The 21418-nt window shown below is 35.1% G+C and overlaps 1 protein-coding gene and 1 non-coding gene across 5 annotated transcripts in view; both read left to right on the top strand.

The window, feature by feature from the left end:
- Otogl (otogelin like) overlaps positions 1–21418 on the top strand; it is a 122597-nt gene that overhangs the window by 42708 nt on the left and 58471 nt on the right. For 3 of the 4 annotated variants that reach the window (XM_026396993.2, XM_077798983.1, XM_026396994.2), the window contains exons 20-26: positions 1287–1452; positions 2030–2104; positions 4828–4880; positions 6604–6766; positions 10813–10920; positions 11656–11794; positions 18641–18775. In XM_026396993.2, the coding sequence (XP_026252778.2) occupies positions 1287–1452; positions 2030–2104; positions 4828–4880; positions 6604–6766; positions 10813–10920; positions 11656–11794; positions 18641–18775 (839 nt within the window). The remainder of the gene's footprint in view (positions 1–1286; positions 1453–2029; positions 2105–4827; positions 4881–6603; positions 6767–10812; positions 10921–11655; positions 11795–18640; positions 18776–21418) is intronic. The other variant, XM_077798984.1, reaches the window with a different exon arrangement.
- On the top strand, positions 877–1060 carry LOC113188611 (U2 spliceosomal RNA). Its single transcript, XR_003301561.2, has one exon. It is a non-coding gene; the product is annotated as a U2 spliceosomal RNA (small nuclear RNA).

The following is a 21418-nucleotide window of genomic DNA, read 5'->3' as shown; positions in this document are numbered from 1 at the left end:
TCAATTGCAGGCATTAGCTAGTCACATCCCTGGGGCCCTTGTGCTTTTGTGGATGAAATTCTTTGGAGAAAAGCCTGCTTCTTTGTTTACATGTGGTCTCTGGGGGTTTTTGTGCTTCAAGCACAAAACGTTGAATAGTTGTGAAAGATACTACTATCTACAAAACTGAAAATTCTTAATATTTGGCCCCTTGGAGAGGAAATTTTCTGACTCTTGCTTTGGTCCTTCCTTTCAGCTGAGAGTGCTGCTCTTTGAGCATCTGAGTTAAGGGTCTCCAAATTCCTTACTTCGTAAAGGACCAACTTATTTTTTTTTTCTGTTTCTGAGATCCAGGATTACTAGGATCAGTCCTCCCCTCCAGCTCTCACAGCTCTGGATTTTCTTTCCCCCTTCATCTCTGGCATCTGAGATATCTTCCCATTATATATTTAAAATAATAAATTTATTTATTCAAAACTTTTTAGTGTTTGTACAAGTGCATTTTTAGAATATCTCTGTTTGTCTACCATAATCAGTCTGTTTGGAGAAATTGGAAGGGTTTTGGGAAAAGTATAAACATGATTAAGAAACAGAAAAAAGGGCTGGGGTCGTAGCTCAGTGGTAGAGTGCTTTCCTAGCATGGGTGAGGCCCTGGGTTTGATTCTCTGCACCGCATATAAATAAATAAAGTCCATTGACGACTTTAAAAATATTTTTAAAAAGGAGAATAAAAAACAAAACAAAACTATGAATGGGCATCAATAAAGTCAAAATTTGTCTTCTTTGTAGAAGACTGAAAGTTTACCTAGGTTTAAAGAATGCTATAACGATGATGGTGACAGTATAATAATACCGAGATTCAAATTGGAGAAAAAGAAAGTTTATTCAGATATATGAAAACCTTGCATATTAAAGATCAAGTGAAATATCTGTTCTTATCAGTTTAATATTTGATATATCCTCTATCTGTGGACAATATATTAAATGGACTTTTGGAGCAGGGAGGTGGAATAGGAGCTTACTCCATCCACTCCATACATCGACCTGGTATTGTAGTACCTCCAGGAATGGTACAGAATCACACTTAAAATGACTTCAAAATAGAAATTTTATTCTTCTGTTATACTTATTACTAAGGCCAGGAATTGTTTATTTATTTACTGTTGTAGGATTCTGGAATGTTCTATGCTAATCCATGTAAAATAGCTTTTTTTCATGATTTGTGTCCATCCTGAATCTTTAAGTAAACGTACCCTGTTTCTGTGCCCTGTGGACATCTTTCTCAAGTGACTTTCCTTTGTCTTCAGCTGTGGTATGCCAAAAGGGCATGCTGTATCATCACTGTTCCTCATTTTGCCGCCATTCCTGCACCTCTCTCTCTTCCCCGGAACAGTGCAATGATGACTGCGCTGAAGGCTGTAACTGTCCTGAAGGCAAATTTTATGAAGACACCCTTAACTTTTGTGTGCCCATGTAAGTCATGGAAATGGGTTGATACTATCAGTTTTTATTCTTATAAGTCAAATGGGCTTGCTTGCTTATTTCTTAATGCCTTTCCCCACTCCCTTTGTGTTTTTATATTCACAAATAGCTACAGAAGGAGCTAAGGAATCTGACAGTTAATCCTAAGTTTATTCCTACTTGCTTTTCACATATCCAAATCAATAACAGGGCTTATGTTTCACTGTTATGTAGCACATTTTAGTAGCAGGATTGTAATGTCTGTCAGCACTCAGAAGTTTCTCAGTTTCCACATGAGGTGAAGACTTTGGTTGTAACAACAGTGCTAAATGATTTATTAGTTGTGCTTCTCTGAAGTGCATTCAGTGACTTTTCTTGTAGCTAAACTAAGACAGTTTGTGATTTGTATTTTGAAAAACAAAATCTGAAGCCACACAAGACTATATTTAAACAATTTCTGCTATTTGTGAATAATGACAACTTGAGCATATGCCTAACAATGACCTATTAAGAACACAGGGTGTACTTTTACTGACTTGACAGGATTCATATCCCATTTTATTTACTTAACCTTGTTTTTCTGTGGTAGATATCACTGCCGGTGTCATTATAGGGGCAGCGTTTATCAGCCTGGGGAGCTCATCCCAACACCCTCAGGCTTATGGTAAGTTTCAATGAATATATTAAATACATGCATAAATTACATTCAAATAATATGGAATGCCTGAGTCTTGTATTCATCACTGCATGACAGAGTTCTGAATTTGTCACACAGCGAAACAAAAGCCTTTTAATTAGTTTTAGTTCTTTGACTGAAATTACAGGTGGGATGGATACTCATATACTGTATATTACTAAGGGTTTTAGTTTCATGGTTTATCTACCAGCTCATAAAAGGTAATTCCAAAATAGATTTGAATGATGTCACATACAGGAGTAAGTGCACCTCTTCCCCAGGGACAGCAAACCTTGTACGATATCACCGTTATCTGGTTGTAACTGGCCTGTTACATTTCAATTGTAGCCTGCCTATTAAAAACACAAGCACGTCTGTGCAGCAGTCCACATTTATCTTTATCCAACGACTAACCTCCCTTTTTCAGGTGCACCATAGGTGCTTACGATAATAATATAATGTGAGATAATGGTAATAACAACCATAGTCTCTAGCCATTACTGTGCACCTTCTGTAGTCCTGGTACCATTCTGTGTTTTACATTTATTATTAAACACTTATCACTCTCACCCTAAGAGATAGGTGCTTTTGCTTTATGCCAATTTATATGTGAGGAAAATGAAGCATGAGTGGCTAAGCAACTTGATGGCAGAGCTAGGATTTAATCCCAGGCATACTGACCTTGCTGAGCTTGCTGTACTGCAGACAGCGCAGTAACTAATGTGGCATCTACAGCAGGATAACATTTATACTCAGCTTTCCTTATTGTTGTCTCCATCTCCTCCTCCTGCCCCCACTTAAGCTCTTGGATCTTTCTCTAGTAGACTGCACTACTATTCATATAGTTTCCCCAACTAAAATCTGAGAGTCCTCTTTGACTCCTTTCTCCTACTCAACACACCTAGCCAACAAATCCCCAACGATTTTGGATTTTCCCTAATTTCATTCTTTATGTTTAATTGATATCCATTCCTTTCTTCTCAATCTATGTTGGTAATGTCTTTCAACCTCTCTTCTCTAAATCTTTCAAAATGATCTTAGTTTTTTTTTTTTTTTTTTGGGGGGGGGGAGGGTGTTGCTATAACAAAAGATCCCAGGCTGAGCACTTCAGAAGAAAAGAGGCCTATTTAATTCACAGTTTTGGAGGCCCAGGAGCCTAGCACCCATGAAGGCTTCTGATGAGGGCCTTGTGAAAGATGACCTCACAGGATGTTTCTCTCTCTCTCTCTCTCTCTCTTTCTCTCTGTGTATGTGTGTGTGTGTCGCGGGGGTGGGGGGATGGAGAGGTTCCATGGTGAGATGGGGAGCAAGCAAGCAAGCAAGGATGTTTTCTTATAACAGTGGTAAACAGTCTTGATGATAAAAGCATCAATCCTTTCTTAGGATTGTGCCCCTATGATGGAGTCAATTAGGCCCTACCTTATAATACTACCATATCCTTTGGGGTTCAGGCCTCAATATGAGTTCTGGTGGAGACAACCACATTCAAGCCACATTCTTCTTGCTTTTAGTCTTGCTTCACTTTCATTTTGCCAAGACATTGACTCTCTTTTGAATTTAATATAGTTGAATTTAATATAATTGAATTTATTTATATAAATTAAATAAGAATAAAGTCCTCATTGAAAAAAATGAAAAAAAATCAATTAGTATAGTGATATAATTTGCATTCTTTTTTAAAAACCTATGTCCCAGAAGAGGTATGGTAGGAAGACCTGAATGTATGGTCTGAGGCCTGTCTGTCTTAGTTTCTCTGCACCCATAGTGTCGATGTACTGTTAAACAATGCACAGGCATATTTTTCATGTGATGTGGTCCCTTAATACATCAGTCAGTTTCTTCATCTGGGGTCAAATATAGGACACAGGATCTGCTCAAAGTTGAAGGAAAAACCACTAACTGAGAACTCGTGTGTTGTTCTCTGTCGTGCTGTCTTCTGAAGGGATTTTCAAGGTCAATTTGCCTGATACTGTTTTCGCCTTATGCCCTGACTTTAGATTCTGGGTTGCAAGAATGATGGGATTCCACTCTGTTTTCAGTGTTGCTGTCAGAATGAATTTCCTAAAATTCCAGCCAACCATATGGCTTAACTCAAGATAGCATCTCAGTAGGACCTGGCATCTGCCTCCTTTACCATCCTCACCTCATGGCACTTAGTCACAGAGAACACTGTTTTACCCTCATGGTTTGTGTTTCCATCTAGTGTTAGAGCCTTCCTACCTTGTCCATGTCATAACTGCCATCCATTCTTCAAATTGTTCAGGCTTTACCACCTTTGACCACCCTGATGTCAGTTGCTAACAGATTTTAAAATATCTTGTTTTGTTTTTGCTATCTCTTAAACCTATTTCTGTATTGCAGATATCACACTGCATAAATTATTGTCTATTTTCCTCTCCTAGCAAGATATAAGCCCTTGGGTCAAGACAATTAATCTGGGTCTTTATTCCTATGCCTCTCACAGTGGTCCATACATAAAGCTGATGGATAAAAATATGTTATACTGAAATAGCTGTAAAGTTGGACCTGAGGTAATAACTTATTTGTAAAAAATGTTGTGGGGAAAAAATGTAACGTTTGTATATGTATTCAATTCTTTCACATTAAATTATTGTTGCAATATGAAAGAGAGAGAGAGAGAGAGAGAGAGAGAGAGAGAGAGAGAGAGAGATTGATTTGGATTCAGAAGTTAACTATTTCTTTACTTCTAGCCAGTGTTCAAATGGGACTGTGCAATGTGATGAATCAGCAACGCCCTCCACTGGTGAGTTCCAGATCAGTATTTTCCTCACGGAGAATGCAATCTGGTGCTGACCCTGGTCTTCTGGGAGAAATCCTCTGTCCACCACAGCCCTCCTTGCCCATGTGCCCGGATGCAGCCTTGCAATGTTTCCCAACATGATGCTCCAGTGATCCCCAACTTTTTCACATTTATAATTAGCGTATTTCTAGGACAGTTTGGGGTGAGCGTATGTTGTTGCCTAGGGCAGAGCTGGTCAGCTCAGGGATGCTGCCTAAATGCTGCCTAAATGCTGCCTGCCTGTGCTTCAGGTGCCCCAAAGGCTTTAGGGATAGTGTCTAGACACTTGTTGTGACCCATTACCGAATCAGAAATTGAGACACTCTACTCTAGACCAGCACTACTCAGATGTTAATGTGTATGAAACCAACGGAATCTTATTAAAATGCAGATTGTGATTCAGTAGGTCAGGGACAATACCTGAGATTTTGCATTCCTATCAATGGCCAAGGCAATGCCAATGCTGCATTTTCCTGGACTACATTATGAGTAGCAAGGATCTGGGTCTGGTAGCAATCTATTAAAAATGGCATATAAAAGGACATCTGTTGTCATATGTCCTTAGACGTCATTTTACCCTTGAATAGTTTTCTTGATGATCTTACATTTTAGGGGATCCTATATATTTGTTTTCATCATTCAAAGAAAGAACCCCCAATTCTTAGCAACTATGGAGAAATTCCACACAAATAATAATGCTTGTTTTCATTTATATTGGACAGGAAGAGGTAGGCTGATAAAATTAATAGTGAGCTATTGCTTTGTTAATTTTTGAATGGCCAATTATGTATTACTGTAAATTAGCTTTGAATTATATGCACTAGATTTATTTTCTGAGTATTCAGGTCAATATAGGGCTTCTTTACAGACGAGATGGATCACACTTATATTCAGTAGGGCATTCCTGCTCTGTCCCATTTGCTTCAGGGTGATGTATAGTTAAAAGGGGAACCCCTTGTAGCCAGCTTTCTCATACTTAAGAATCCTTAAGATTTATCTTTTGGGTCCCACATAAGGGGCCTTATTGATCCCTGAGAACTCAAAAGCTCTCTGGAGAACAGGCAGTGATGATTGGGCTTTTATTACACTCACTTCCATATGTTTACAACATAGGGATGAAAGTAATAACTCATCGTGAAGAAAGATCTAGAAATATTCTGTTTGTTGTGGCTTTATAAAAGTTCAAATATATATTGTTTTCTCAGCCCTCAAAAATTTTAAATACACATTTGAATTAATCAAAATAGCCTGTTTCGTGACCTCAGAAAATTATAAATGAATTAGTTACTGCCTTATGGAAGGCAGCTATGGATTTTAAACTCATATTTTGAGTTTTGGAAGCTTTCGTGACTAAAGAGAAGCTGCCTAGGGAATATTTGTAAGTCCATCAACTAAAAATCACAGAATGGTGGGATATGGTGGTGGCACAGTGGTAGAGTACTTGTCTGGCATGTGTGAAGCACTGTGTTTGATTCTCAGCACTGCATATAAATAAATTAATTAAATAAAGGTCTAGCAATAACTAAAAAGAATAAAATTAAATTAAAAAATCATAGAATTAATAAGAGCATCAAAACTGGTGCAATAGTCTATGGTGACTTTTGTTTCAATGACAAATCCATAGGATTATTTGTCTATGGAGCAAATATAAAGTTAAGGGCATTTCATCTGCGATTTATTTCTGTAGTTCATGCCTGCCCAGAAGGAAAGGAATATTTTGACTGCAGGTTTCCTCATCCTGAATTACCAGCTGGTGGTGTAAATTGTGAGACTACATGTGCAAACTTGGCCATGAACTTCACTTGTGCCCCATCTTCACCCTGTATAAGTGGCTGTGTTTGTGCTCCAGGGTAAGACATTTTTTTTCTTGATAACACAGACCATTCAGGATTTGACAGAAAGCATAAGAACTCTTAAAAATATTATTTACAGAAATAGCCAACATTATTGTTTCGATCAGTGGTTAACTTTGAGTTGGTAGCAAGAAGACTGTTATTATTTTGCTAGGTTCATGTAACATTGTATATTATTATTATTATTATTATTATTATTATTATTATTATTAGGTACCGGGGATTGAGTTCAAGGGCACTTGACCACTGAGCCATATCCCAAGCCCTATTTTGTATTTTATTAGAGATAGGATCTCACTGAGTTGCTTAGCGCCTTGCTAAATTGCCGAGGCTGGCTTTGAACTCTCAATCCTCCTGCTTCTACCTCCCGAACTGCTGGGATTACAGACATGTGCCACCGTGTCTGGCCTTTGTATAGTATTATTAAAGTAATACATGAATTGAGGAGAGAACTTATTTCAGGATGACATTGGAATTTCTTCCCTGGTTCAACTGGGATTTTTGAAAACTGACACAACTAATCACTCCTCATTTGAAACATTCAAATATGTATTTTCTATATATTTTGTTGCTGCAGTAACTTGTTGATACTAAGTTGTAATAGTGATGCCAATTGCCTTATCATATAGATGTTACAGAAAATAGTGCATTGAGGCTAACCAGAGGAATGGTTAAGAGATTAATTGGTTAAGAGTAGGAGCTCTGGCTTCAGACAACCGGAGCTTAAATCTCAACTCTACCACAGTTAGCTGAGGGATTCTTTTTGCAAATTCCTTTTGAAACTCAATTAGGCATTGTGAGATGTGGTGTGTAGGGGGCACTCAATAAATATGAGTCACTGTTTTATGGCTGTGCATCTACTCTTATCTTTGTGAATTTCCTTCAGTTGCAGAGAAGCTGGTACCCATGAAAGATGAAAAGAATCTGGAGACTAATAGCTTCCTAGCAGGCACACATAAAATCTGTTCTCCCAGGCCCTCCCTCCTCTGTAGAGAATAGAGGAGCCCCGCACAGGGAGGGCCATCTCAGGCAAACAGGTCACCTTTTCTTCCTCCATGAACATGTCCACACAAAGAGATTCCGGGGATCAGCTCATATAAACCATGAGCAAAGAAGAGAGAGGTCTTGTGGTTTGGTTCCCAGGAGAATCACCTTTGTCTAAATGGCCCCCATCTGGAATAGACTGAAGAGCCAAATAACGTGGGACTGGCATTAATCTCTTTACAAAGGAAGGGCATAGGAGGCAGAGAAAAGAAGTTCTCAAAAGAACAAGTGCCCATAGAACAGATGAGCAAGGAGGATATTTAATAAAAAGGAAAAGGAAAGATAAACCTTTATATGGTAAATAAATTAAAACCTACACTATTGTTTGATTTATTTGATTTAATTATGATTCTTAGGGATTCAAGGCTGATTAAAATCATCTCCTAATCTTGTTTCATAAAGTGTGCTTAATGCTATTATTTTTTTTAAAATCATCTATTCACTGATACCTCTGGCTTCGTTCTATTTATTTACTGGCCAAATCTCATTACGAACACAGAAATTCTCTTCTACGTTCTTTGATTGTATTTAATATAGCTTAAATTGACTTAGAGGCCTCTAATTGGTTTGGAAATAATTTTATTAACAGGACCTTGTATTATGAAGTCAGTTATGGCAATGTGATTTTCTTTGTCTTCCATGTGACCTTATCTGGCTCATTTTGGGACAATAGCCTAGTATCACTTATTTTCATGGGGCCTGGTAGTGCCAGAAGTTCATTCTCTATAAAAGGACCTTATAACTCTAGTTCAGAAATTGCTGTGGACTGAAGAGATGGAAAGTAGAATAGTAGACAAAGTCAGATAACAGTTTTAAATATTGGTCCTCCTCATTAGTTGTAAACCTTAGGGTGAGTTACTTTCTCACTTGGAGTACTGATTGCCTCTTTTTAAAATGGATGTCATGATATTTATTTCACAGATGGTTGAGCATGTGCAGCACACCAGTAATGTGGTAGGAGTCAGTAAATGTTTATCACACACCCCACTACCCAAACCTACTTAAAGAAGTTAATTTACAGTGATTTGTGCTCCGCTGTTCCTACTTCCAGTTTTTGATCAGTTATAAAAAACTCACCAGCATACATAATCATTTTTAAAGCCACTACTCTGAGTGGGTATGAAGGTTCATTTGGGTGAGACAATTAGTTTATGAAACACCTAGTGTTTGGGACACTATGGGGATCAGGAGGAGGTACTGACAGTATCTAATGGTAGGGTATTATAACTGGGATAAAATGAGTTAGTGACATATTTAAAATGGTTTGAATAGTGTCTGGGTCGTAGTAGTCAAGAATATTGTTTTTTGTTATTGATGTCCCTGTTATTACTATAAGACTTTTAATTAGTGCTTAGTTCATTGTGATGAGTCCTCCAATAAAGATTTTTTAAAAAATTACTAAGAAGGGGGGAGCATATGTGGGGATTGGGGATATAAAAGACTGCACTGAGAAGATTGCACTCAATTGAAACTTAAATGATGAGGAGAAGGGTTTTCTGGAAAGAAGAAAAATGCAAAGCTCAGATGGAATGACAAGAAGTTTGGGAGAGTTGAGATGAAAGATTCTAAAATCTAGGGTATTTTTTTGTGTGAAAGAATTTATACACATAAGCTTATACATAATCATTTGTACACATAAGTTTCTTTGTCCATTTTTACTCAACAACTGAGTAACCTCTATATGCTAGGCATTAAGACCTAAACATCGACAGGATATTCCTGGTCCTCCTAAAGGCTATATAGACAGCATACACAAATGAGGAAGCACAATCCTAAGTAAGAAGAACTATGAGAAGGACAGCTGAGCACTAAAGAAACCTATGTCATTATTTCTATTTGAATTATTATACTTTAAAGCAAATTGAGAAAAATTATATATTTTTTCTATTTTAGCAGCTATTTATTTTTATTATTTTATTGTAATTAATAATAAATTATTTCATAAATTAATTCATGGACTTACGTAATAAATTATTTTAAATTTACTATTTTATTACTATATTATATACTTAAATTATTATATTTATAATATATCTCTTTCATATTTATTACTTACTTATATTAATATTTATTATTATAAATTATGAAAGATTTCAGAAAAAAATTTTAATATTGAATAAAGATTTGTAGTGAGGGCATTGAAAAAAAAATTCTACATATAATATATATTTAATCTTCATATCAAAATACTTTAACACACTAAAATCAATTATTTTGACAGTAATTTCATATTAATATTTATATTATATATTAAAACAAAATTTGTATATATGTTTTAATTTTTATATTTAAAGATACATTTAGATACTTTTTCATAAAAGAGTGACATTTTAAGAGGGAGATAACACCTCAAAAGTAACTAACACTCAAAAATCATGTTGATGAAAAAGAACATGAAATATTTGATATGATAGATTTTTACTTGAAAGCACACTTAAACAAAATTCTCATGATTTTAACTCTAAGTTCTCAGAAAGAAGCTTTTGCTTGTTCTGTGTCCTGTAGTAGAAAATGTCATTGATTTCATAACTTATTATTTCATCAAAAAGTTATGAGATCCCCACAGATAATCTTTAAATAGCAAATAGTGATGATGGTGTCCTTTACTTTCTCTTTAAACATTTTTTTTTCAGAATAACTTGCTTTATCACGAATTTAGGCCTTTGTTTCTTTTTTTTAATTGTATTATGTGAATAACAAAAAGGTAAAAATATCACATGTAGTCGATTTGCCTCGCATTTTACTTAATACTGTGACATATATTTAAAAAGTGGGAGAAAGACTGGATTCAATCCCCCAATTCATCAGATAGAATATGCCTTACACAGCTATAGTAAATATAAAAGTCGAATGTATGAAAGATGATTTATCAAGAGCTCTGTAATGTTTGGAACAATCAATAAAAAAAAGACAGTGTTGAATATGATGAGATTAGTGTTTTTTTAAAAAAAACTGGATTTAGTAGACTGTACTGATTATCTTATTTCTTCATCTGGAAGGATGGCAGAGCACAAGGGAAAGTGCTATGTTCCTGAAAGCTGTCCTTGCATCTGGAAAGACTGGGAGTATCTCTCAGGAGAAGTGATTGCTACACCTTGTTACACCTGGTAATGAGATCCATTAATTTCACAAAAACTTTCCTAACAATTGTATGACTTTCAATTATGTTGTTGAATTTACTTGATGTACAAATTAAGCCTGAGGAAATAAGGTTTTAAAGGCATCCAGGAGTTTGGTGGAGAGCTACTACCTACAAGGGCACCATACCCTTGTTTTTACGTGTTTGTTCAACTTAGAAGAAAAGTGAGAAATACGACAATTTGAAAATTTAATAGGAAAAAGTATCTTGAGTGTGTAAGAAAATGCTAAAATGTTCCAAAGAGATCATATTTAATGATAGCTTTTCTGTTTGGAAATAAATGAAAACAATACCATAAAAGACAACTTGAAATATAATTTCCTTAAAATAGAGACAAAGATTCTAAACTCATGTCAAGTATTCAATTGACTTAAATATAGGAGATGGCATTTTTCTTTTTTGGTTCACTATCAAACCTATGTTCAAAGACCAATGTTCAGTTTTCATTTCATTAATTATTTTCCATGTGACCCAGGCACAACTATAGGCTTGATTTTTCTGTCTGACAATATATTTAAATGAGGGGATAAACATATGCCTAAGTTGTCAATGTAGTAGGTGTTATGAGAATGGTTGGCAGTATTTTTATGAGTTATTGGCTCAGTGAATGCTCTTGCCTACACACCATCCTATTTTTTGTGCCACTTGAAAAACACCAATTAGAGCCAATTTCTTCGTAAGGTAATGTGTTTTTTTTTAATAGTGTTTGTCGACGAGGAATGTTCAATTGCACATATTATCCTTGCCCAGCTGTGTGTACAATCTATGGGGACCGGCATTATCATTCTTTTGATGGACTGGAATATGACTACATCAGTGATTGCCAGGTTTTCTTGATAAAGGTAACTCACAGTTACTCATTTTTACTTGAACTAGCAGGAGGATAATATTTTAAAAAAAAAAAAAAAGGGACAAACTTGACTCAGAAAGAACCCGGTGGTTGAGGTTCAGAGATGTAACTTGTAGATTTGGAATACATCAGCCTGTAGGTATGGCTAAGATTGTAGGGGTAAATGAGTATATCAGACATTAGGAGAAAAGGGTAGATAAGTAAGAAAACAAACTAATCTGTGACATATAAATTCATGTATCATTAATAAAACTTATGAAAGTCACAGCAATTTTAAACAAATTTCCTGAGCTCATTTTTAAGTTTTATTGTTTGTAGGTGGTAGGCTAGTTCTTTAGCTTTCTGTGCCTCTGTTTCCTAATTTATAAAATGAGGATAATAATTGTATGTGGCTCCAAGTTAATTCTGAGAATTAAATAACATATGTGAGGTTCTGGTTTTGATCCTCAGCACCACATAAAAATAAATAAATAAAATAAAAGTATTGTGTCCATCTACAACTAAAAAAATTTAAAAAATATGTCATAAATGTGTAAAATGCTTAGATAGTGCTTGATATATAATGATGATCTATAAATATCAACCATTCTTCTTATTATTAACTTGGTTTGATGAATATAAATATAATATGTTAAACCATACACTGGATTATGTATTTTTTGTGATGATAATGGGAGATTATTCTTAATTCTAGAAATGCTACTTTGAAGATATACTTTGGTAAGTTTTAGTCTTTAGATATCTGATAAAATCCTTAAAGTCTCTCACACATGTAATATATTTGGATTACCTGTATACCTAAATTTTATTTAGACATCATTGATGCCAGAACTAAATTTTTAAATGAAAAATGTAAACTTTAGAAAGGATCCACACAAGAATACACTAAATGACATTTTTCCCTCCAGCAAAATAAAATGCAATTAATGCATATTTTTTTCTGGGTATGGCTTTTATGTTATTAGAGGTGTGTGTGTGTGATCCTTCATCAAGAAAGTAGACTACATCCCTATATCAAGAAAGTAGACTGTTATTTTCATTTTGTATTAGTTATATTAAAAATAAAAAAAACAGTAAAATCTGTACTTTCTAAATGGAAGCAAAGCTTTTGCATATATTTTAAGCTATTGAATTTCCCTATTAGTACTTATCTCTTTTAGGAATGATTTTAAGTTTCTTATAGAAACTTAAAATCATTCTGGGAATGAATTTGGTAGTCATACAGAGAGGATGGTAAGTACTTTCCTGTGGGTTTTGTGTGTGTATATACATGTGATGTTTTGATTATTTTTGAAGCATGAGGAAGGTGAAATAACAAATATGCATTCCATTCTATCTTTATTTGTGTTCTTCAAATAAGCCACATTTTAGCAAGCAATTCCATGTTAGAATCTTCTCATTCCCCAAAGTGTAGATAGATCATAAACTCAAAAGCTTGAAAAGATACTTAATAGTTTATAGATTTGCATGCATACACAGATTTCTCCTCAAAACTTTCAGATTGACTTTGGATCTAATTCTCATTTTCTTTAATATATATGTGCCTTTGCTACTCCTTTAGGTTACTTCTGCTTTTGACTTTCTGGGTGTGTGCTCTTTGAGTCTTTTAATATCTTTTCTGGTTTCCTCTCTGACTTTTGTTGCCTTTTCTTCTTGCATAAGCCCCCATCTCTAGATGAAGGAGTTGGCTCCCTCAGGGTAAAGACCAAGTCTTTAGTAACCATTATTTCACAAGGAAGGAAGCCCCAGCTGGGGAAGAGTGATGGGTGTTGAATGTTGATGGAACTAACTGTGTATTCTTGGCTCTCTGCCCTTTCCTCTAATGCCTGGCGTGTTTGTCCACTCCTACCATCTTAACCATACCTGCAGGCTGATGCGTTCCAAGTCAACAAGTCACAGCTCTGACCCTCAACCGCAAGCCTGTCTTTCTGACTCAGATTTACAATAATACATCTTTCTATTCTATAAATCTTCCCACTACTCATCCTGCCACCATGTTATTGTTTACTAAGAACCTTAGTGACGTCCAGTGAGCTGCCTCACAGTCAGGATGCCTTTGCCGGTCCTTTAGAAGTCTCCATTAGCCCCCTCTCTTTTCTATGTCTTTTCTCAGGGGATTCTCTGTATGTGAATTCCTCTTCTCCCTCAAAGAGATGTTTCCAGCTCACAGTCCAGTCCTATTCTTACTGTTCATAATAAATTATAATTATACTAGCAATTTGTTATTATCCATGGGAAATTTCACTAAAATTAATAAAGCCAGAGTCAGGCCCCGAAATGTTTCAGGACAAATTAACCAAAACATACTTGGTAAGTTAAAAAATACTTCCTTTGGTCATGAAACATGGTTACTGTATATCAAAGACAAAGTTGCCAATGCAACTTAATTTTTACAGTCTTGAAATATGATTATGGCAAATCGAACCCCACAGTGCTTGAATTATTTTCTGCCTTAATTTTTCTTTGGTGGCATTTTGGTTTTCGTACTCCAAATGCCAAGAGCTGCTATGAAGGAGCCTTTCTTCCTCTGGCAGAATCAGTATTTCCTTTGAGAGGCCAGCACCTTTCATTAACCCTGCCTTAGTGTCAGGAGTCATCACTGTGAATGGTGGATTTAATTCGAATTTCTTCCTCCTCAGCCTGCTCTCTTTCCTTTTTGTGTGTCGATGAAAAATTCCAGGCTTTATCTTTTTTTTTTTAATTTAAAAAAGTTTGTTCTAATTAGTTATACATGACAGCAGAATGCATTTCAATTCATTGTATATAAATGGAGCACAACTTTTCATTTCTCTGGTTATACATGATGTAGAATCACATGACTTGTGCAATCATACATGTAACTAAGGTAATGATGTCTGTCTTATTCTGCCATAATTCTTACCCACCCTTCCCTTTGCTCAATCCAAAGTTCCTCCATTCTTCCCATACCCCACACACCCCCCATTATGGATCAGTATCTACTTAACAGAGAAAACATTTGGCCTTTATCTTTGTTACTTATAACACCTTTTTGTCTTGTGAAACTGGTCTTTTATTTCTTTGGACCCTATTTATCAAATTCAAAAATATTTCCCTTTTATTTTCCAATGGACTCTTAAAAAGTTAATATTTAATTTTATTTTAAAAACATATTGTTTTTTGACATCACATTTGAAGAGATGTTTTCAAATAGTGATTGTGCAGAAAACATTTCAAGTAGGTTTTTTCTTATCTCTGAATTGTGTGTTTTTAAATGTAACCAAGGTCAGGGACAGACCACTTACCCTAATTTCAAAAATGCATGTTCTCTGACCTTTTATTATTGTGGAAGTTGTTTGATTTTGACTATAAATAGCACAAAGAATAGAGCAAATTATTTTTTAATGTCTTGAAACAAATTTAGGAAAAAGGTCATAACTATTTCTTGAAGTAAGATATGGTTTAAGAGAAAAAAAAAAAAGACGAGAGAACCTTCCACCAAGTCCCCCAGACACCAGCATCCTGAGCTGTGCTATGAACTCAAAGAAAGAGAAACTCAGTGACTTCAGCAGAAATGGGCAGCAATTATTTATTCCAGCTCCCAGATTTCAGAGCCAAATGCTTCTTCCATGAAATCTATGACAAGCCCCCTGCACAGCTAGGTTTTATGCCATTTGTTCTAGATGAGGTTTTTCAATTTTCTCTTCAAGTAATACTGCAAATATTCACTGCTCTCCTGAAGCCTCTAAAAACTTTCCTAATTTCATCACTTTCAAATTTGGATACGTTGAGTAGTTATTACACAGTATTTCTTTAGTATTTGCTATAGGCTGGGCCCTAAACTGAGAAGTGGAGGAACTGTGATGAGTGAAAATAGATGTGGCCTTCCTTTATTTGAGCCTCAGGTTGGTGGGGGAGAATTGTTTTTCATTTAATTACAAAATTCATGTAAAATCATTACTGTAAAAGTGAATAATTACCTAAATGCAAATACAAAATTCAGTGAAATTTTTAAAATTTCTTCTTCTTTTAGTCTTGAAGTCTCTGTTTCCTTGCCTTCTCCGATGTAAATTTGCTGATTCTAGTCCTTTGTCTCTGATTCCCTCAGTCTTCTCTGGTGGCTCCTTTCTCCAGTTCTTAAAACAATGGGTCTCACAGGTTCCACCTTTCCACACTTTTGTTCTCCACAAAGCCCTCAGTCCCTGGGGATCTCATAAGAACTTGAAGACGCCAGACACAGTGGTGCACGCCTGTAATCCCCACAGCTGAGGAGCTGAGGCAGGAGGATGGCCAAGTTCAAAGCCATCCTCAGCAATTTAGTGAGGCCCCTAAGCAACGCAGTGAGACCCTCTTTCCAAAAATGAAAAAGGGCTGGGGAGGAGATGGGGTTGTGGCTCAGTGGTAGAGCGCTTACCTAGCATGTGTGAGGCACTGGGTTTGATTCTCAGCACCGCATATAAATAAATAAAGATCCATTGACAACTAAAAAATATTTTTTAAAAAGGGCTGGGGATGTGGCTCAGTGGGTAAGTGCCCCTAGTACCAACCAACCAAACAAACAAACAAAATCTTGAAGTTTTAGACCCGGTTTTATTTACTTATTTGTCCTTAGACTACTCTATCAGCAGAGGCTTCTTTTGGGGGTAGTTATCCTTAAAGGGGGTTGGGTTATGACAGGTTCAGAGATGGATGTGGACTATGATAGTATACCACCTTGAGAGGTGCTGACAGCTCAAGTTTTGAAATCATTTGGAGGAATATTCTCTATTAATGTTTTCAGAAAAAAGAGAACAAGAGTTTTGAGGAACCCATGTAACACATCGATATTGACCTTTTCCCTTCACTTTGTAATCATTACTTACTATGTTGCCTAGCAACTCTGTGGCATTATTTCCAAACCTAATATTAACTTGAAATAAATTAGAAATGGAAATTTTAAAAACATGACTCTTAGGCATTTCTATTCTTTTAAATTTCTGTCAGTAGAATATGCTATTGTAAGGCAGACCCTATAATATAAATTATTTCTTGACATCCCTGATTTAATATAAAGAATGAAGCTAACATTAAGAAACTTTAATTAATAGCAATAGAAGGGTAATGACAATGGAAAGCCTTTCAGCCAGTTTTGCTCATTCTTCCATCTAAATAACTCTTCTTGAAAGAAAGAACAAAACAAAACCCTGAATTATATATTTTTCTTCTTTGAAAATTATTCATAAAAGCATAAATATGTGGCATTTTTTTAGTAGTACAATGTCATATCATCTTAATGACCCTTATTATTTTGCTTTTCAAAATTTAGGCAAATGCTTTGCAAAAGAATTATCAAAAAAGATGCAAATGCTCTCAGCACCTATCAAAGAAAAATGGGCCACGTAAAGACATATTAATTACTCCGTCAGCACCATTCATTAAAAACCCTTTCTCTAGGCACTAGGCTGTAGTGATACTAATCAGTCAGGATGGATTTTTGCCAAACTAAAAGAAATATTGCTTTCATGTTCATATTGCTAGTGATGTGAACAACCAAGTGTGGAGAATTTACATGAAGACCTATAAAAGTTTCCAAACCTTGGATGATGTTTTCTCACCATGAAGTTAGACACTGACTTACCTGTCTCACAATGAAGCCTCAGGAAATGTTTGTGGGCCTTTGAAACTTGGACACAGAGTCCAAAGGGAAATGTCACATTCCTTTCTTTCCTTTTGATGAAATTCTCCCATGAGTTAGCGAAATGATTTCTACAAGGCAGTAGTTTTTAACTTTTAGGGGGATCAGGACTGCTTTGGAAATTGGACAAAAACCATGAACTTTCTTCTGAGAAAACTAAATATATGAGTTAGTTAGTGAATATATTAATTAGCTGGATTTAATTATTTCATATTGTGTACATATATTATTTCATCACATTTCACCCAAGTATATGTAATTATAATTTGCTAATTGAAAATTGAAAATTGAAAAAATACATAAGTATGTGTAGTATATGTAGTATAATTTTTATAATGAATTTCTGAGGTCTGCCAAACCTAAGAAGCCCATTCATAAAGGTGGGCTTTAGAAACTCTGGCCTATGGAAAGGATCTAAATAGACCTTAGATTTAGAGTGTGTAAGGCTAAGTGATGTTCTTTGAAACTTATAATTCCCTATAAAGGTAGCCTAAAGCTTACTTTTCTCTTCAACCATTGCTAGACCTTTCCTAATTTCTTTACTAGAAATATAAAAGTGAGACAAAACAGATTAGGGATTTAAATTCTGCCTTTTAGTTTTTAAGAGACATTGAACAATCAATTAATCCCTTTTAACCTCAGTTTCCTGATATGTAAAATGGAGATAATATCACATTCAAAAAGTATCATAAGAATTAAATAACACTCAAAGCAAACTCTCAAATAATATGCATTATTTTATTTACTAACTGATTCCAAAGATTTTATATCTATTTTAATTTGTAGTCAATAATCATTCAGCCTGAAAACTCCCTAAAACCAAGCTTTCTGCTTTATTTTACATGTTGTCTAAAATGAAAATATTTAAGATTTTCCTAACTGCCTCATTGTCTTGTTGAATATTTACTGATAAAAAATGACAGTTGTTGATAAATTTGAGCTATAGTGACTAGATGGAAAGGAAGCTTTGCTAGAATAAATGTTAACAGAGGCCTTAGAGGTAAGTGTTTTGGATTGAGCTTCTTTTCCATAAATTTTTTCACATTGTTAGATACAAACAATTTTCATTTTTATTTTAGAAGCAAATTGTTTTTCAATTCCAATGCAGTACATTATAAATCTTGTTCTTCTTTAATATAGTTTATACAATAGCTGAAGTTATATATTGTGTGTATTTATATTAATGAAATGTTTTTGACATTACAGAGCACGGATGATTCAGATATATCTGTCATTGCCCAGAACAAGAAATGCTTTGACAACGATATTGTTTGTTCTAAAAGTGTTTTGATTTCAGTTGGGGATACTGAAATTTACTTGAACGATACTCCTTACAAACAGGTTAGTGAACTATTTCTCTCAGGATCATTTTAACTTGCCCTGAGGATACTTAAAATAGAAAAGAAATAATTTAGGGTACTTCTTTCTCTAAGTAGTTATGAGATCAAGACTTTCTTTGGTAATTCTTTTTTTTGTGTGTGTGTGGCTTCATAAATCACACACGCCTTGTCTTTTCTGTTTATACTCTACTTTTTTTATTATCCAATTCTTTCCCCATTTCTTCCTTCCCTAGCCATCAACACCTATTACCTGGATTCCTTCAAAAGCCTCCAAACTGGACTCCTGGTATCCAGTCTTAGTTCCTCCTCTCTAACCCAGCCTCACGTACTGCATCCAAAGTGGTTTTTCTAAAACAGAAATGTTTATTCATTCCCACATTCTAAAAATTGAAGCTTTTCATCAATTCTCCACATGCTCTAGGTTCTTTGACTCATTTCTGGTTATTCATGAAATGCCATTGCTTCCACCTGGATCTGTCTTTCCAATTAACTTACTCTGGTGCAATATGTCTTCGTTTCTGCAGGGAGCTCCTCCTCACTCTTGTTAGATTATGCATCACGGTTAATGAAACTTTTTGTTTCCCCAGTTGTCTATGAGCTATGCGAGTACTGGTGTCATTGTTTCTATCATTTATTCTTTTTTCCTTAGAGCCTGCCTGGATTAAAAGAATGAAAGTTTCCTTCATTCCCTCACTTTCTCATTCACTCATTCTTTCATAATGTCTACTATATTCCCAAACCTGTGCTAAGTAATGAGGCTACAACAGTGAGAAGATACTGCTATGCTTGCCTGTAAGGAACTTACACTCAAGTAAATAAGGGTGTGAAGTTTGATATGCCAGGACTAAAGTCTATAAAGGTCAATAGAGGAAATCTGGGAAACAACCTAGGATGTTTATGGTAATTGTTAGGGGGCATATACTTTGTAGTCAGCCAGGACTGACTTAGCACCCCTGTCTGTCACATGTGAGCTATGTCAATCTTTTTAAATTCACTTAACTTCTCCAAGCTGTTCTTTCTCATCCATAAATTTGGGATGATTATAGTATCTATTTCTTAATTTCATATGAGGATTGAAATGAAAATATGAAATAGTGGATTTCAAGGGATGGATCTCCTCTTCTTCATCCTTCTCACCTTTGAATACTCAGAAAGCATGCTCTGGATGTAATGATTTGAATGAAATACTAAAGGATGAGTAGGTATTAGCTAGACAAAGAGAGGGATGAAGATGACAATACAGAAGAATGTCACACTAAGGAGCAGAATTGGAAGATGAAACGTATGTCTAGATAACTGCAAGTGATTTAGCTTGATGGAAGCATAGCATATGGAATAATGGATGAAGGATGTGGCAAAGGGATCCAGGAAGAAATGTTCCAAACAGCAGGAGTTCTGGAGGCATAGCAGCAAAGGCTGGGGGAAGACTATGGAGGCTCTTGAATGACATAAGATATTTGAACTTCATTTTATAGGTAAGAAATTGTCTGATGAAAGGCCTTTAAAAGGTGACCTCTGAGGTTTCAGAACACTTTCTCTAAGCTTAATGAAATCTTTATCATTAAAGTCATTTGGAACACTTGTTATAGATGCTGGTTTCTGTGTTCTGTCTCAGTATTTGGGATGTCTTAGGTTAAAAATGAGAGTGTATTTTAAATTGTACCCCAAGTACTTTTGCACACTTAAATTTGAGAACCTTTACCCTGGAAAATAGCTTACATCTCAGGTAGGAATGTTGATATCAACTAGGCAGCAGTTAAACTTTGGGGGAAACAGTTTCTGTAGTCATGTTGAGATCTTTTTGAAGTAATTAGAGCAGTTTAGCTTCATCATCACCTGGATATTCATTTATAGGTTAAAGTTCTGTCTAAGAGCAAGAATGTTTTTTAAAAACGGAGGAGAAAATAGTAAATGCTCTTACAAAGACAGTTTGACACATTTTTGAAGTGGTAATTACAGATTTGTTAACTTTCAACTTCCAATTTTCACCCGAATGCAGGTGTTGATGAATTTCCTTTATATAGGTCCTGAAGAATGACATAAGATTAAGAAGAGTCATAAAAATAGTTTGACCATAATAAATCTCCTGCTAATATTTTTTCTTGAACATCAAAAGTGAAAATAAGTACCATTTATTTTATGGACTGCTCATTCAGGAAATATAAAAAAACCCTCATTTAAAAAATATAAATGCACAATTCTAATTTAATCAAATATATAGAATATAAATATCTTATTAATTTAGTCAAGCTGTACTTTATTATTTTTTAAAATGGCAATTCTTTTTTAAAAATATTTTTATTAGTTGTTGATGGACCTTTATTTTATTTATTTATTTACTTGCAGTGCTGAGAATCAAACTTAGTGCCTCACACATGCTAGGCAAGCACTCTACCACTGAGCCACAACCCCAACCCCCAAATTGTACTTTAAATGTTTTAGTTATTTAGGTTTCTATCTTATCTTTCTAACATTGGTAGAGTTTGTTTAAATGGCTATAATTCTCATTTGGAGTGAGAATGTCTATATTTTAGACAACTCATAATATCTTATTCTTCTAAAAAGGAGCATTATCTTGTAATCTGAAAAGTATGGAGTACAGCAAACACTTTTGACCTAAAAGAATTTTTCTTAAAATAAATTG

The sequence above is a fragment of the Urocitellus parryii genome, chromosome 5, assembly GCF_045843805.1.
Source record: "Urocitellus parryii isolate mUroPar1 chromosome 5, mUroPar1.hap1, whole genome shotgun sequence".
Lineage (NCBI taxonomy): Eukaryota > Metazoa > Chordata > Mammalia > Rodentia > Sciuridae > Urocitellus > Urocitellus parryii.
Note: the sequence above shows the minus strand (reverse complement) of the source record. Positions and strands in the feature narration are given on the sequence as shown.